A 15,093-nucleotide genomic window follows, 5' to 3' on the forward strand; every position below is an offset into this window, starting at 1 on the left:
CCTTGATCCTTTTTAACAAATTTTCCATATATTTAAACACATCTAACGTGTCAAAAAAAAAAAAAAAGTTTGTAGTTTAAAAAATTCATTGGTGCAATAGACTCTTATGTTATATATTCCATATTTAATTTCATTACATTATATATACAAAATAGAAAGAAAAATAAATACCAATTACATTATAATTGTATTTTATCCATGTTAATTTTGTGAAAATAAAAATATTTTTCTAATTTAATGTTGTGAAGTTACCGTGCGTGACTAAAGACCTAACCTAGTTATAACTAAAAAGTAAAAACCACCCAAAGTGTATAGAGGGTATTCAATACATAACCTTGTAGTTGAAATTAGCTTGGTGGCATTAAGCTTAAATTATAACTAAAAACTGCCCAAAAGCAATGCAACTATCATTCATAAGATTTTCGACATCTAATACAATTTGTGCCTACAGGTGCGGCACAAGGTGTCAAAAGACTGTTACATTTGCTAAAGAGGTTTTCCTCAACCATGTTCATTCACTTCAAAAATCTTTGCACTCGCTAATATACTACACTTGCAGTATGCTCAATGTCCCAACGATTTACAAAATAAATAAATGAGAAAGAACAAATCTGAATAATCTACACCACGGTGGCAGTTGGTAAAATGTGTCAGATTTTCTCATAATTTCATATCAGTCGGCTGATCGGAGGGCTTATTTGAGCTATCCTGATCCATTTTAATACAGGCTTCTGGTTGATCTAAGCCCAAATTTGGAGCCTACAAGTGAGAAGAAAGTAAACAAGTAAGCCACCTATAAAAGGTAAAAAAAGTAAGTCTCAAATGCTTGACAGGCTCAAAAAAGGTAGATGATTTGACATCAGTTCACCTTCACAGATGTATTTCCTGTATTATAAGAGACGACCATGTCTCTTGCATGATCCACAGGCTCTTTGACATCCTCCTGAAACACATAATAACAGCAAACCAATAAGTTGCTCCTCTACGACCTCAAGAAATCTGAAATAATTATAATCTTTCAGGTCACTATCACTAGTAGTACCACGAGGTACAGCCAAGTAATGAGTTTCATCTTTATGCCACAGCTAGAAAAGTGTCTTGGTGCTTATTGATGTATTTAGATAAGCTCACACCTTTAGAAAAAGAGCTTTTATAATGTACCAAGTCCAAACAGGAGAAAGTTTCTCTCTATTGAAACACAATTACAAATTAATACAACCCAGAGAAAAGGAAGTTATAAAGATCACATAAGAGACTGGAAAGAGAGTATGATATTCCTTGGTGCAGTACATGCATAGCAAAAAAAACCACCCAATGTTACTGCTTCATAAGATACCACACTAAATGCACCATTAAGGTAAACAATGCTGGCAATACGCGAGGATGAGGGGAAAAGCAGGAGGGGAAGCCCAAGCAACGCACAAAAATAAAATAAAAAATAAAAACACACACACACACACATCGCCAGACTACATGCCAGATTGAGCTTGCTTTCCGAGTGATGTAGTTACAAGTAGGCTATACAATCAAGATTAAGGTATGTATACCGGACACAGGTACATATCTGAGTGATTAGACCATGGCTCAAATTATAGGACATGGGAATTCATAAATTTGGACATTGGGAATGGGGACATGTCATTCTATTTTGAAATAATCAGAATGTAAGCAGACTTTTACACACCTTTTTTATTCTCTTTTATCCAATTGATTATCTTGTAATGCTCTTATTAGCCAACCCCAAATCATTTTGGGACCAAGGCTTTGTTGTTGTAGAAATCAAAATACATATATATAAACTAATTGAATATAAGAGTCCCCTAAAGCTGCTAAGAGGAGACTCCCATCTTTACTTGGGGATTAAGTATATATGTGGCAAGGTCAACTGGTCAAGTGTCATGTATGGATACCTTACCTATATCCTTGGCTCCTTGCAGCATTCTATGGTATATCCCAAGTCAAAGTAGGCATTGCAACTTTGCAAGTGGGAAATTCTATTTGATAAACTTAGGATCAAACATTAGGCGGATCGCTTCTCTGGGAACATCTAAATATCTAAAGGACACTTGGATGGCAACGCACTAAATTACTCAAACTTGAAAAAAAAAAAAATTAAACCAAGAAAAGAAACAAAATTTCTGTGACTTTTAACTTACAACTTTTCAAGAGTCAACTTGCACATAATATTGCACAATAAGACTACTTTTTAAAAGAGATTGAAGGAGAAACTCTTCCTCAAAATATTGCCAACAATTCAATTGGAAGAAGGTGCATTGAAACTTGTAGAAGCCATAGAACATTTTGATTTCTTTTTTTTTTTGGTTAGTCATTTTGCTTATCTCTAAGAAATATTTGCATGAGTTCATCAGATTGTCCAGCTTAAGAAATGTATTGAACTCAATAAAATGCTTGTTTGTAATAGTTGAAATAATTACAGAATATAAGGTGAATGGAAACTCCTAAATGGCTAAACTAGTTTTACAGTGCTTATGAAGGATAATTCACACTATTTTAAGTAATGACCTTATATTAAATAAGTTAATTACCTCTGATTTATAGTTTGTTACCTTCACTTGCTTATGATCCATTCAATTTCTAGGTTCCTTGCACTTTGGATGGTGTTTCATTCACAGGTTGATGGTTCATCCTTTAAAGTTGGTCCACAACTCGCTTAATTCATAATTATTCAACCTAGTGGCTTGCACAAGGGCACATAAGCTGTGTCCATAACTAAGCTTTTTTCTTATATCATTTCATAAATATCCCAAACACAACAGACCATTGATTACCTTATTTTTGTGTGCTTCAACAGAACTAATGTTTCAGTGTTAGTTTCTCTTTTGTTCCTGTAATTCCCATTACTATTATATTGGGCAGAAAAGGTAAAAGAAAAAAAGGATACAACCACCCCGCTCAAACTTCGCAATAAAGGCAAAAGAAGTTCCAAGTACCTAGGTAAATCAATCTGGCTGCACAATCACAAGCTAAAGGCGGCAAAGCATTAAAACTTTTACTGTCTAGAAAGAAATAAATTATCTACACTCTACATGATTACATGAAGCAATAAAAGGAATTGAAGGTTGTGATGAAATGTCAATGCAACATGCCAATATTGCAAGTTCGTCAGACCTGGGTGCATACTCACTGATTTTGATATCAAAATTTACTTTAGGCATCAATTGACAAGAGAAGCAAAAAAGTTTCAGCTTATAATCACTCAACAGACATTAGCGTTTCCCCAAATACCTGGATGCATCATCACTCCTATTATTATGTCCATGCCTCAAAAAGAAATATGCTAGTTAACCAAAGAAAGGTTTAAACTTTAAGGATAATATTGCCAGAAATAATTTAAAACCATAGCACAGACTATATACAGCAAATCAACCTCAAGATAGCTAGAGACGTACCGAATCTTTATGATCAGGCTCCATAATCTCTCTCTTCACTCTGCTTCGTATTGATAAGGGACTGCACCAAGTAAACAAAGTATATGTAACACAAAACTGAGATCGGCCAAAAAAAAAAGATTTAACGTTAAAATAAGCTAAGGAAAATCGATTTTACACACCGGTCATCATCAACCTCCATATCAGAATCTGGATCCCATCTTCGATCTGGATCTTGTTGATCTTCATCTTCCTGAACAGTAGCAAAAACTTCACGATCAATAAACTACAGTAATGCTCAGTAGCACATGCAAATTTAAGGGCAAGAACCTATAATCTGCTTCTCGTGTCTAGAAAAAAAAAAAGTACGATATCTAGGGTTTTTTCTTTTCTTTTCCTTTTTTTTTTTTTTTTTTTTGTTTACTTGAACAATCCAAATAAGTTATAACATAATCAATCCTCAAGAAAACAGTGTCTGTTGCTCAATTAGGGAACATAAGTAATCCCATGAGGTTCCATTCAGGCCACAACTAAGTTTCTATAAGAGGGACATCGCCATCCAAATTATACTATAAAACATGGTATTAAACTTGACTTTCACTGCGTAACAAACGCATTGTATAAAGGTTGTTGAGCTTACCATGACCGCAATATTAAGCCGTGAATTCGCGACAACCCCACAATGCCCACAAAAGTGGTTCCATATCACTATTGTGAATGTGACACACAACTAAATAAAGGCATGCTTTAGAAACCTTAAAGAGGTCTATGTTTCTGATAGTTTTACAAAAAATTTGCTCATACAACATCATTACCCCAATGCTTCCAGCAAAGTTCCCACTTCAAATAGGATACACGAGGGGAGGGATTCAGATGCAAGCAAACTTACGCCAACTAAACCAAAGAAGATGTTTCCACTCAAACCCTAGTCAACTCCACAAGAAATAGGTTCAGATAGTTTTTAAGTGTCTAATTTATTTATGTGAATAAAACCACTTGAAAGCTTTGGAATTGGCTATGATATGTTCATGATGATTTCTGTGTTTTCAAAGGCACCAACGGAAAAAAGGGCACAAGGTTTGGTCATTATGACTGGTTTGATCCTTAACAAGGAAAACCATACCAACAAGACACTCGAGAATAAGATCTGGAAGAAACAAGATCTAACATGGCATTAGCAACGAAGTTGTCTCCAGGTCATAAGAATTTCTAGGTTAGAAGTAATCTAGAGTATATTTGAGCATCGTACACATCTGTCTCCTAGCAAAATTGTGTCAGGTAAGACTACTGTATACAAGATTTTATTTCTCAGTCTACATAAAGTCCATAAAAGTTGCAAATGGATCACTAACAAATCATAAACTATCCTAGCTATCCAATAGCAGCTCCTAGTTCTCACATAGATTCTCAACTCAAATATCCAAAGCCCTAGAGTAGCTTCACCACTTAACCCTTCCTAACATATAGACTTATCTAGCAATCAATATGCTTCCCCCTCTCTTTCTTCTACCAACAATTTCTCTAATCTATCCACACATCTCTCTCAATAATGTCTCTTTCCACACCTCTCCTCATCTGATGGATCCTTCAAGGCTCATAAACTCTAACCCATCTCTATCTGCAAAATTTAGACATGCATTCTTCGAAAATCAATAGTGAGGAGGTTGATGGATCAGATGATGTTATTTACATAATTACATGCGTGTTATTACCAGGTTACCTTTTACAGAATTTTATAGCTCTCCTATTTCTTCAAGATGCAATCGGTGGACTTTTTGTTTCAAAGCCTAATACGCCAAAGAAAAATTCAAACCATGTAGCATGTTTATTTTTGGTTAAAAAGAAAGACATTATATAATTATAGATAAAACAAAATTGATGGTCGTAATTGGATAAATATATATTGATTGGTTTTGACTTTTTGTTTCTATTATGGTTTTACATGTGAGGGTATCTAGTCCTCAGGTTTCATAAACTGATTATTCTAATCAATAAAATAAAATCCTGATATACTTCAGTTTCTCACCCAAGAGGCAAGAGACTCCTAATTTATTTAATATCCTATACTAGCATTGAATAGTGAAGGCCTGACTTAAGGAGCAGATTTTTATCTATGTTATCTAGGGACAAAAAATGTTTTACCCATGATTGATATTGAGGAAAAGAAATCAAACTCCACTAAGTAGGGAAAAAAAGGTCAAACAAAGAAGAAAAACAAATTAAAATCGGAAGGACTTTAAATCCACCAAAAACTAAATGGGGAAAAATAAAAGAACGCAAATGTCTCATTTAATCGAAATTAGAAATGATAAGGTATGTGATTAAAACAGTCCCAAAGAAAGCCATAATAAACCAATTAATCCCACAGAAAACCAAAGAGGCAAACACTATCAGCCATGGAATAATATTACTTACTTCACTCCAACAAAAGCATCAGCATAACAGCAATGAAAGCAGTTGCACAGTATTTTATGGTCCTTACATTGTTATAACTCGCAACCTTCACAAACGATTAAATCATAAATGTAGAAGCACAATGAAGACCTAACAAACTGTACAAACTCTACCATAGAACACCACTGCCTAACAATGAAAAACGGATGATTCTAAAGCTCCTCACTACAAAGCATCATTTTCACATGAGGAGATGGAGCCTAGTTTGGTATCTGAAGATGCAATTCGCCACAAAGCAATGTTTTTTTCCCAAATTAGCAACCAATACAAAAGCTCTCACCCACTTTGGACCCTTGGCGTTCAAATAAAAGTTAAAAGAGGAAAAAATTGTGAACTGTGGATTTCTTGCGAGGTTTTTATAATAAGAATGACAAGTAAATGACATTGAGGAATCAACCAACCATGCTCTTCTATCATGGGGATCATGATATTAAACAGAATCAATTAATCACAATGATCCCTCCAAATCTGAAACATCCAAGAAAAGTTATCACCTAAGATAGCTTTAGTGTTTGTCTGTTTTGGTAGACAAAGCAAAAGGAAACTAAAAGGTTGCTCTTCTACCCAAGAATTCACTTAGAAAAAACATTATACATAAAAAAATAAAAAAGTATGGTTCCTGTGAAATAAGGATTTCGAAATCTGTGAAAGGGACTTCCAAGGGCTAGTAAAGGATCCTATTAGTTGTTACACTTGATCCCAGTCATTCTTTTGAGGACAATACCTACTTCATACTTGATCTGTCCCAAATTAGTTATAAAACTTTCCTCTTTCATTTGTCTAACATTAGTAATTACACTTTTTCATTGCCAATGGTCACATTATTATTTCAATGCATCTCTTTCTACTACCAAAAATTTATGGCTCACTCTATCTCACATTTGACAAATATCCCACTATAATTTATCACATCACCTTCTTTTATAAAATAATACTCCACTATATCCTTTAAAATGAACTTTTCCAATAAAACAATAATCGTGAGACAAAATTGGCCTCTAACACTCTAATCTATAGCTCGGGTGCACACAACACCCCAAATTTTGACTAAGAGCTAGAACACCACCAACTATTGATTGAGGATTTGAGGTGCAAAGTCTGTCATTAACTACCCTTTAATTACCAGAAATGTCTCATTTTGAACGCTAATAAATATCCATTAATGGTACATGTTGCACCCTAATCAATAGTTGGTGGTGTTCCAGCTACTAGTCAAAGTTCAAAGTTTAGTGGGTGCACCCAAACTATAGATCAAGGTGTTAAGGCCAATTTTGCCTAATAAAAAACATATAACTATCACCTAAGACTTTGTGCCATTACGAGTGTAAGAACTAATCAGAGACAAAAGGATTATCATTCTAAGCGAAAGAAAATACACTACAAAAATTTTCCAATAAGGAGATCTTTTCATAAACCAAATTCCTAAACTTAGGCTTCACTCTTCCTGACAAAAACGTTTCCAGCCAACAAGATGATCTCTCTTCTCCAACTCCAGACCACAAAAATATCTCTTGTAGACCACTCTATGTTCTAGCTACAGCCATCCCAAAAGCAAATAATATAGCGATAAAAGTTCCAGAGAACCTCCTCCTTCCCACTGACTCAATGGTTGGCGAAACATAATGGGCAGGCCAATAGAAATCAAAGTTAATTTGGGGCCAAACTAATAAAAACACAAAACCACAAATGCTTTGGCTATATTGTAATAATCAAGGGGACAAAACTCTGCCTAAACAACACTCCCCATCCATACATAATAAGATTCCTTCATCAACTGACAAGAAAATTTTCATTTAAATTCATTTTACAACCCTCCAAGTCTCCAACCATTCCCAGCCACTGAAGTTTAGAACACTATGCAGCAGCACTCCTAGACAAGAATACTAACAACAAAGCCCTTCTTGCACATAATCACGAGTGAACAGCTTACTCAGCCAACAAAGAAATAGCCTTAAGCCTTAAGCATTACCCCATAATTTACAATATTTTCCCATCCAATTATAGTCCGACCCCCTTGAAAGATACCACATGCATGATGCATCCATGGAATTAAAACTTGGCCGCTCTATACGCTTTGTAACGGGTTTGGGCCTAGCCATTCCGAGAAATGCTGTCATATAATAGCGCATTGAAACTCACACCCAACTCGCCATAACGGCCATTAAATAATGATAGAATGGCGTCCTATAACCATTTTATAAATGTAGCAGCCATCATATTTAAGTAAGACGAAGAAGATAGACTTAATGGAAAAATAAAGTAGATTGGATATTCAACCTAATTTCCAGATCTAAGGTTCGAAAGTAAAACCCTGGATGGGCTGGATCTGCTAATTAAAAACAAGAACCATCATCAAAATAAGGAAGAAATATATTGGGAGATGACTTCACCTAGCTCAAAAGCACAATGACTATTGTTACTAATCCTTCCATTCATGAATCTTACAAAAAAATATACACCAAAAACCTTATGACTTCTAAGGATTTTTATTTTCAAAGCGAGGCATCTCAATTCAAATAGTGAGATAAACAAGGATTATATAAGTTAAACTAAATTGCAAGAGAAACAGAACAAGATAAATTTCCAAAGAGCTGAAACTACCATACACAGAGGAAGGGATTAATCAATTCATTCCATAATAGGGAAAGTTAAGAACTGCAAAATAGGAGACACCTTATGAAAGGTGATATCTCCATGAATCTAAAAACTCCCAATTTTTGAATCAGGATGACATTCTTAAATTAACAAAGGGACAACAAATTGTCAATCAGAGTACAAGCAGAGAGTAAGCAAAACCAGACATCATGATGACACAATACAGGTCTCAATAGAATTCCTGCCAGTTTATATAAATCAATGTCAACAGGGTTTTCTATCAACCCAAAGTCAGGTTGTATTCTAGCAAAGCAAAGTTGTTCACCAGACTCATAAAACAAGACAAATGTTCATATTAGTCAGCAGGACAGTAATTCAATGATTGCAAGTCTCATTGCTGCATGTTATCACAGTATCAGTGAAGAGAGCTACACAAACAGAGCTTAATGTTTTCCAGTATCACCTATAAGGCTATAAATATGATTTGCTAAGTTCATACAATGAATGAAGCATAATAAATTTACCTCGTGGAGATCAGTATCAGGAGGACGCTCCTGGAATGGAACGCTTGGTGCATGCTGTAGGGTTGAGAGGTATTCAAGAAGCTTGGCTCTAATTTCATCCAACATAGGGCGTGAGTTCTTGTTTTCCATATTACTTGGAGCAACATGGAGAGTATAGTCTGGACCAAAATACTCAAAGTACTCGTGTTGTGGCATCTTATCATCCAGTTCAATCCCAAGGGCAACACCAGTCTGCAATAGCAATAATAAGTTATCAATAAAGACATTAGAAAGGGGCAGTTAACCTTAGATTATTCTTACTTTTTTCTTTTTCCTTTTTATTAAAGCAGAAAAGGCATGCATAGTTGTTGTATTCAGCTTAACAACCTTGTCATGATTCCTCAATAAGAAGATACAAATCTTACAAGCAATGAAGACGTCAATGAGATTCTAATGCACATTCAAGAACAATATATTTACAAAGTCAGGAAGAGTCCTATGGGAAACAGTGAATAATTTGCACCAAGATTGTAGCAGTGGGGTATCTAGAATTTCAAAACACAGTGTGCACAATTACAATAGCGATTCTCAATAGCAGTCTTCACTTACTAATGACTTATAATTTGATGTGATAAATTTATCACTATTTTCTTTTTTAAGGGACAAAAACTAATTTCATTTGTACACGAGAGATATGCACTTGCATACCCTCCATGCAAACTACAGGAAATTGGAAAGCTGCCCATCACTTGTATTCCACTTTGCAGTAAGTTCTATCATCGTATTATATCAGAATTAGACAGAAGAGTTGGCAGCAAGAGCCTTCAGATAAATGCCTCAAGGAGAAACAATTATCCCTGGATGTAAATGGTCCGACTTTTACTCTCCAAAAAAACTTAATAACCAATTCAAGTAAACAATGTAATCCACCATAGCATGTAATGTTTCCCAAAAGACAGTATTACACTAGTGTAAAATCAATATAATTATCATGTATGCAAAAATTGAAAATACTACGGGCCTAGTCTAATTTACTGAACTGATTGGAGCTGAGCTGCACTGAATTAAATTGAATATTTTATGAGGGAAGGAAATTAGGAACTGAACTGATTGAAGCTGAGCAGAATTGAACTGAAGAGAACAGGCCCTAAGACTTAACCAAATGAAATAAATGTATTCATCCATTAAATATGAGCAGCGTAAAGACTACAAACAAAACCGATCAAACTTCCTAATCCAAGATTGGCAAGCCTAAGTTATCCTTAAAAGGAATATTACACCAGTCCATTTTAAAAGAAAAATTATATTTGGTGAAAATCCCATAACAATTTAAATTTTGGAACAAGATTGTTTCATTAATGACATACTATAAATTAAATTCCAGTAAGATGAATCCGATCAATTAAATGCAAGCAATAAACATAATGATGTCTACTGAAACTCCAAAAACATGATCCACCTCGGGAAATTTACTTAAAAAGGGATATATGAACATTGATGTCTTACAAGGAAGATCATCCGCTACATATGTGCCGTTTCTGATTAGCTTAAAAAGCAAATATCATACCTCATAACACCAACAACGAGCTACATTTCTTATAGTATAGCCACCTCCACCCACCAGCAGTAGTGGGACATTGAAGGATCTCATGTATTTGACGCACTCTGCATGACCTCTGATGGAGAGGTTAAAACAGCCCAATCTGTCACCGGACAGAGAATCAGCACCACATTGCAGGACAACAGCCCCAGGTTTAAAAACCTCCATTACTTTTCCCATAATGGGCCTAAACAATGATTGGTAGCTCTCATCATCAATACCATCATCTAAGGGCACATTGAGAGAATAATACTTCCCTTTTCCATATCCAATATCACGAATATCTCCTGTCCCAGGAAAATAATCTCCAAATTTGTGAAAAGACACTGTCATGACCCTATCTGTAGTATAAAAAGCCTCTTCTACACCATCTCCGTGGTGTATATCAATGTCCACATACAATACACGCTGCGATATTTCAAATGCGCTTAGTGTAAATAAAGCAAGTAGATAAAAGGACATGTTGATAGAAGTGTAGTAGATTACAATTACAACAGCAACAAGAGGCAAGTTCAAAGGCCAATTGGTCAAATTTTTTAGTATTAGCTTCTGAATTTTGCCTATCATGGTTCTGATTAAATAAATAAATTTTAAAAAAAAATACTATCAGCAATTCAGCACCAATATAGTGCAAAACACCTAAAAGAGCTCAATTCTAAAGACGTATTTCATCTACAATTTATTAATGTAAACCAGGCTTTTCACTCTTTACATTTTTTTAGTATTAGCTCCTGCATTATGCTTGTATAATATGGTTCTGATTCAAAAGACACATAATATCAGCACCAATACAGTGCAGAACACCTGAAGTATATAGGCCAATGAGTGAATTCTTTGGGCAAGAGAAAACAGATACAAAATAGCTACTGAAGATAGCACTAATGCGATTGAAAACACAATTGTTTCTTAGTTGTTGGCTCTGCCATAAAACCATGTCAAAAAGGTTCTAAATGGTTTATTAATGGATTCTGAAATATCTAGACAGGTTATAAAATGAAACAATCTCTTTCATAGAAAATTAGTATCCAACACATCAAGTATAGCATCATTTTTTTATTATACAAGAATGGTCACAGCAAAAGAATCAAAAGAACATGTAACTTGAACATCTAATCATTTTTTATAAATCTAACTAAGTAGCTAGTGACCAATTGCGAAAAGCAATTAAATATCTCTAGTCAAAAACCTTCTGATAAAAGCTTTTATCAAGGCTATAAAGCTATATCATATAATCATAAAATGGCCAAGTAACCAATTGCAATAGGAAAAATGGAAACTAAAAATCCAACCTTTGCGCGATCTGACAATAAAAATCCAACATTCCATTAATTTCATAAAAATCCAACCTTTATACCCCACCCTTCTTTGATAGATTCATCACCTGTTGATGACCGGTTTTTGTAAGTTATATGCCACGTGTCAGCTACTAATAGGTCAATTGTTTTTTTAATTATTAAAAAAAATTAAAACAAAAATAAAATAAAAAACAAAAAAAAATTCAGATCCCCTTTTCCACCACCACCACCACCACCACCTTCCCCTGCCACCCATCTCACCTACCATCAAATCCCAATCGCCGGCGACCCTAAATCGACCCTAATCCCTACCCTGTCCCGACTCTTTCTCCACCTCGACCCTAAACCGACCCCAAACCCCTACCCTGTCCCGACTCTTTCTCCACCTCGACCACCGCCTGAAATCGCATCCCCCATCCCGCGTGAGAACCGTAACCCATCCCATCCCCTTTTGCTGAAACCCGTAACACCCAAAATTAGCCATTTACATGGGTTTTAGTCTAATTTCAACAAAAAAAAAAACAAACTTTACACAAATTAATTCACTAAAAAAAAAAATCAAGAAATCAAAGACAAAGGGAGACAAAGAAAAGTGACCTGAAGTTGAAAATGCGAAAAGGGTATGAATTTTTCTCTCTCCTCAGATTTATTTAAACAAATAATGGAGGAGGAGAGAGAATGTAAATGAGAATGGGAAAGCTTGTGTTTAGCGTAAGGTGGATTGTTGGGTGGTGCCAGAAAATGCGGCTGTGAAAGTAACGCTCTTCTGCCTCTCTCTAATTTGTGGCAGAGGTGGTGGTGGTGGCGGAGGTGAAGGCGCAGAGGTGGGTGCTGCATACTCTGTTTCAGTTTTTGAGGGAAGAGGAGAGAGAAGGGAAAGTAAGAGAATTAAAAAAAAAATAACTTGTTTAACAGGTTAAAGATTCATTTCTGTTGGAGAAGGTGGGGTATAAGGTTGGATTTTTATGAGATTAATGGAATGTTGGATTTTTAATGTCAGACCGCTCAAAGGTTGGAATTTTCTTTTCCATTTTTCCATTGCAATATTCACCATCAAAGACCATAAAAAATTGTACATAAAAGAAACACCTTCATAAACATTTATAAATAAAAATCACGAAAGATGATGAAGATCACTTCTCTCACCTCATGAACTTTGAGAAGTTCCAAAATTGCCAAAACAATATCATTCACATAACAGAACCCAGAAGCCTCGCACTTTTTCGCATGGTGCAAGCCACCTGCCCAATTAATCGCAATGTCACAAAGCCCATGGTTCAATTTGACAGCACCACCAACTGAACCGCCAGCATAAGTCTGACAAAACGAGTACAGACCATCAAATACAGGACAATCTTCACCAACATTAAATCTCTTCAACTGCCTCAATTGATCCTGTTGCGTTTCAGGTGTAATGCACCTAAGGAAGGTCACATAATCATCGGCATGGAATCTACAAAGATCTCTATCTCTTGCAGGTACAGGCTTAAGCACTTGCATATGTTGAAGCAGACCATAATGAGCTAAAAGAGCATGTGTCATACGAATTCTATGCGGCTTCATAGGGTGACCTTGCCCGTAGTAATAATTCCCGACTTCCGGGTCATAGAAATACGAAACTTTACGCTTCACTCCGTCTGGTCCAGACGGAAGCGAATTACCTCCTGAGTCCATCACCTAATAAATGGATAAATGAGCAACGAGTCCTAACACGATTAAATTAAATTTAACGCGACAAACATAATACATTCAAATTAAATGAAATCTAACGCAGCATAAATGAAACATTCGAATGTCTCGGATTAACGATGTCATCCATTACTGTATGCACTTGAATTATATCTACCAAATGGAATATATTGAGTAGATAAACTATGAGTATAGTAAACTAGTTCACATGAAAATGTTGCTACAATAGCTTATAGGTGTGATGTATGCATTTGAATTTTCGAACCCTAAACTTACTACACTGACAATTAAATTAAACCCTAGATTGTGAAATTGATATGATGATTACAAAAGGAAACAACAGCAGCTTACCTCAGAAGCTATTTCAATGGAGGATACAGGAATTAGAGGGCGCCTCAACGGAGATCGTCAAGTGCGCTCCAACGGAGAACGAACTGAAATAGAGAGGAAGAGGATGTAGGGCTACGTTCATCCGACTTTTTTTTTTCCCCCTTATTTATGGGTCCTTCTATTTTGAACTTATTTTTACCAAACTTAGATTATTGTTGTTACTCCGTACTTCATTAGGTTTTTTTCAATTGAGTTCAGTTTATAGTTCTAATAAGTTTAGTTCAGTTCTTTTCACTTTATTTAACTCAATTCAGTCAATGAGAACCGGCTTTTAAATGAATTATTTTTATTTGTGTAAAAAAAATATAAAAAAAGTGAAATTAAACCCTAGATTGTGAAATTATTTTTGTGCTTCTTATTTATGGGTTCTCTTTTTTTTTTTTTTTTTTTTTTTTTTTTTTTTACCTTTTATCAAAACCTTTATAAGAGTAATATAGTAACTTTTTTAAAAATAATACTAGATTAAATACCGTGCGCTGCACGGATATAATAAAAAAAAAATTATAGTTGTGTAAATTTTAAAGACATATCAGTTATAATATATAAAATCTTTGTATTACATACGATATTACTAAGATAAACCAAACTACAAAATTAAATTAATATAAACATAAGAATATTCACGTCTACAATTAAATTTAGCGAACTTTGTATATATGGAATAATCACACATATAAAAAGGTTGATATTTGTTTACCTCAAGATTTTTAAAAGGTTCTTAAAAGAAAAAGTAATGAAAAATTGAAAACTAAAAAGTTTATTGTACTGCATTAAACTACTTTGCAATCAATATTTAGAAGTTTTTTAAAAAAATATATATGAAAGGAAAAAAAAAGTTTAGGCGGGAAAAAAATGAAAGAGGAGTTTACACGTGTATAATTTCAAAAAAAGTGATGATGCTAGCGGTTGTTACTTTAGTAATATTTATTTACAGACTCCGTATCAACTTTTAAATATAATTGGTTATTTTACAAAAAATTAAAAATCTAAAAAAAATTCATAAATATACACACTACGGGCCTATTCTCATTGACTGAACTCAGCTGAACTGAACTGAATTGAACTGAACTGAACTGAACTGAACTGAGCTAAACTGAACTGAACTGAGCTGAACTGAACTGAACTGAACTGAACTGAAATGAATATTTTATAAGAGAAGGAAATTAGGAGCTGAACTG

At 34.7% G+C, this 15,093-nt stretch overlaps 1 protein-coding gene across 1 annotated transcript; it reads right to left on the minus strand.

Moving 5' to 3' along the window:
• Positions 1 to 312: 312 nt before the first annotated feature.
• Positions 313 to 14,029, minus strand: LOC145629044 (histone deacetylase 19-like). The gene is made up of 8 exons (XM_081681520.1): positions 13,877 to 14,029; positions 12,983 to 13,513; positions 10,509 to 10,949; positions 8,963 to 9,193; positions 3,572 to 3,642; positions 3,411 to 3,471; positions 869 to 943; positions 313 to 759 (listed from the first exon to the last, which is right to left on the minus strand). The coding sequence occupies exons 2-8, from the start codon at positions 13,508 to 13,510 to the stop codon at positions 661 to 663; spliced, it is 1,506 nt and encodes a 501-aa protein (XP_081537646.1). The 5' UTR covers positions 13,511 to 13,513; positions 13,877 to 14,029; the 3' UTR covers positions 313 to 660.
• Positions 14,030 to 15,093: the final 1,064 nt, after the last annotated feature.

The sequence above is a fragment of the Chenopodium album genome, chromosome 4 (genome assembly GCF_948465745.1).
Source record: "Chenopodium album chromosome 4, dcCheAlbu1.1, whole genome shotgun sequence".
NCBI lineage: Eukaryota > Viridiplantae > Streptophyta > Magnoliopsida > Caryophyllales > Amaranthaceae > Chenopodium > Chenopodium album.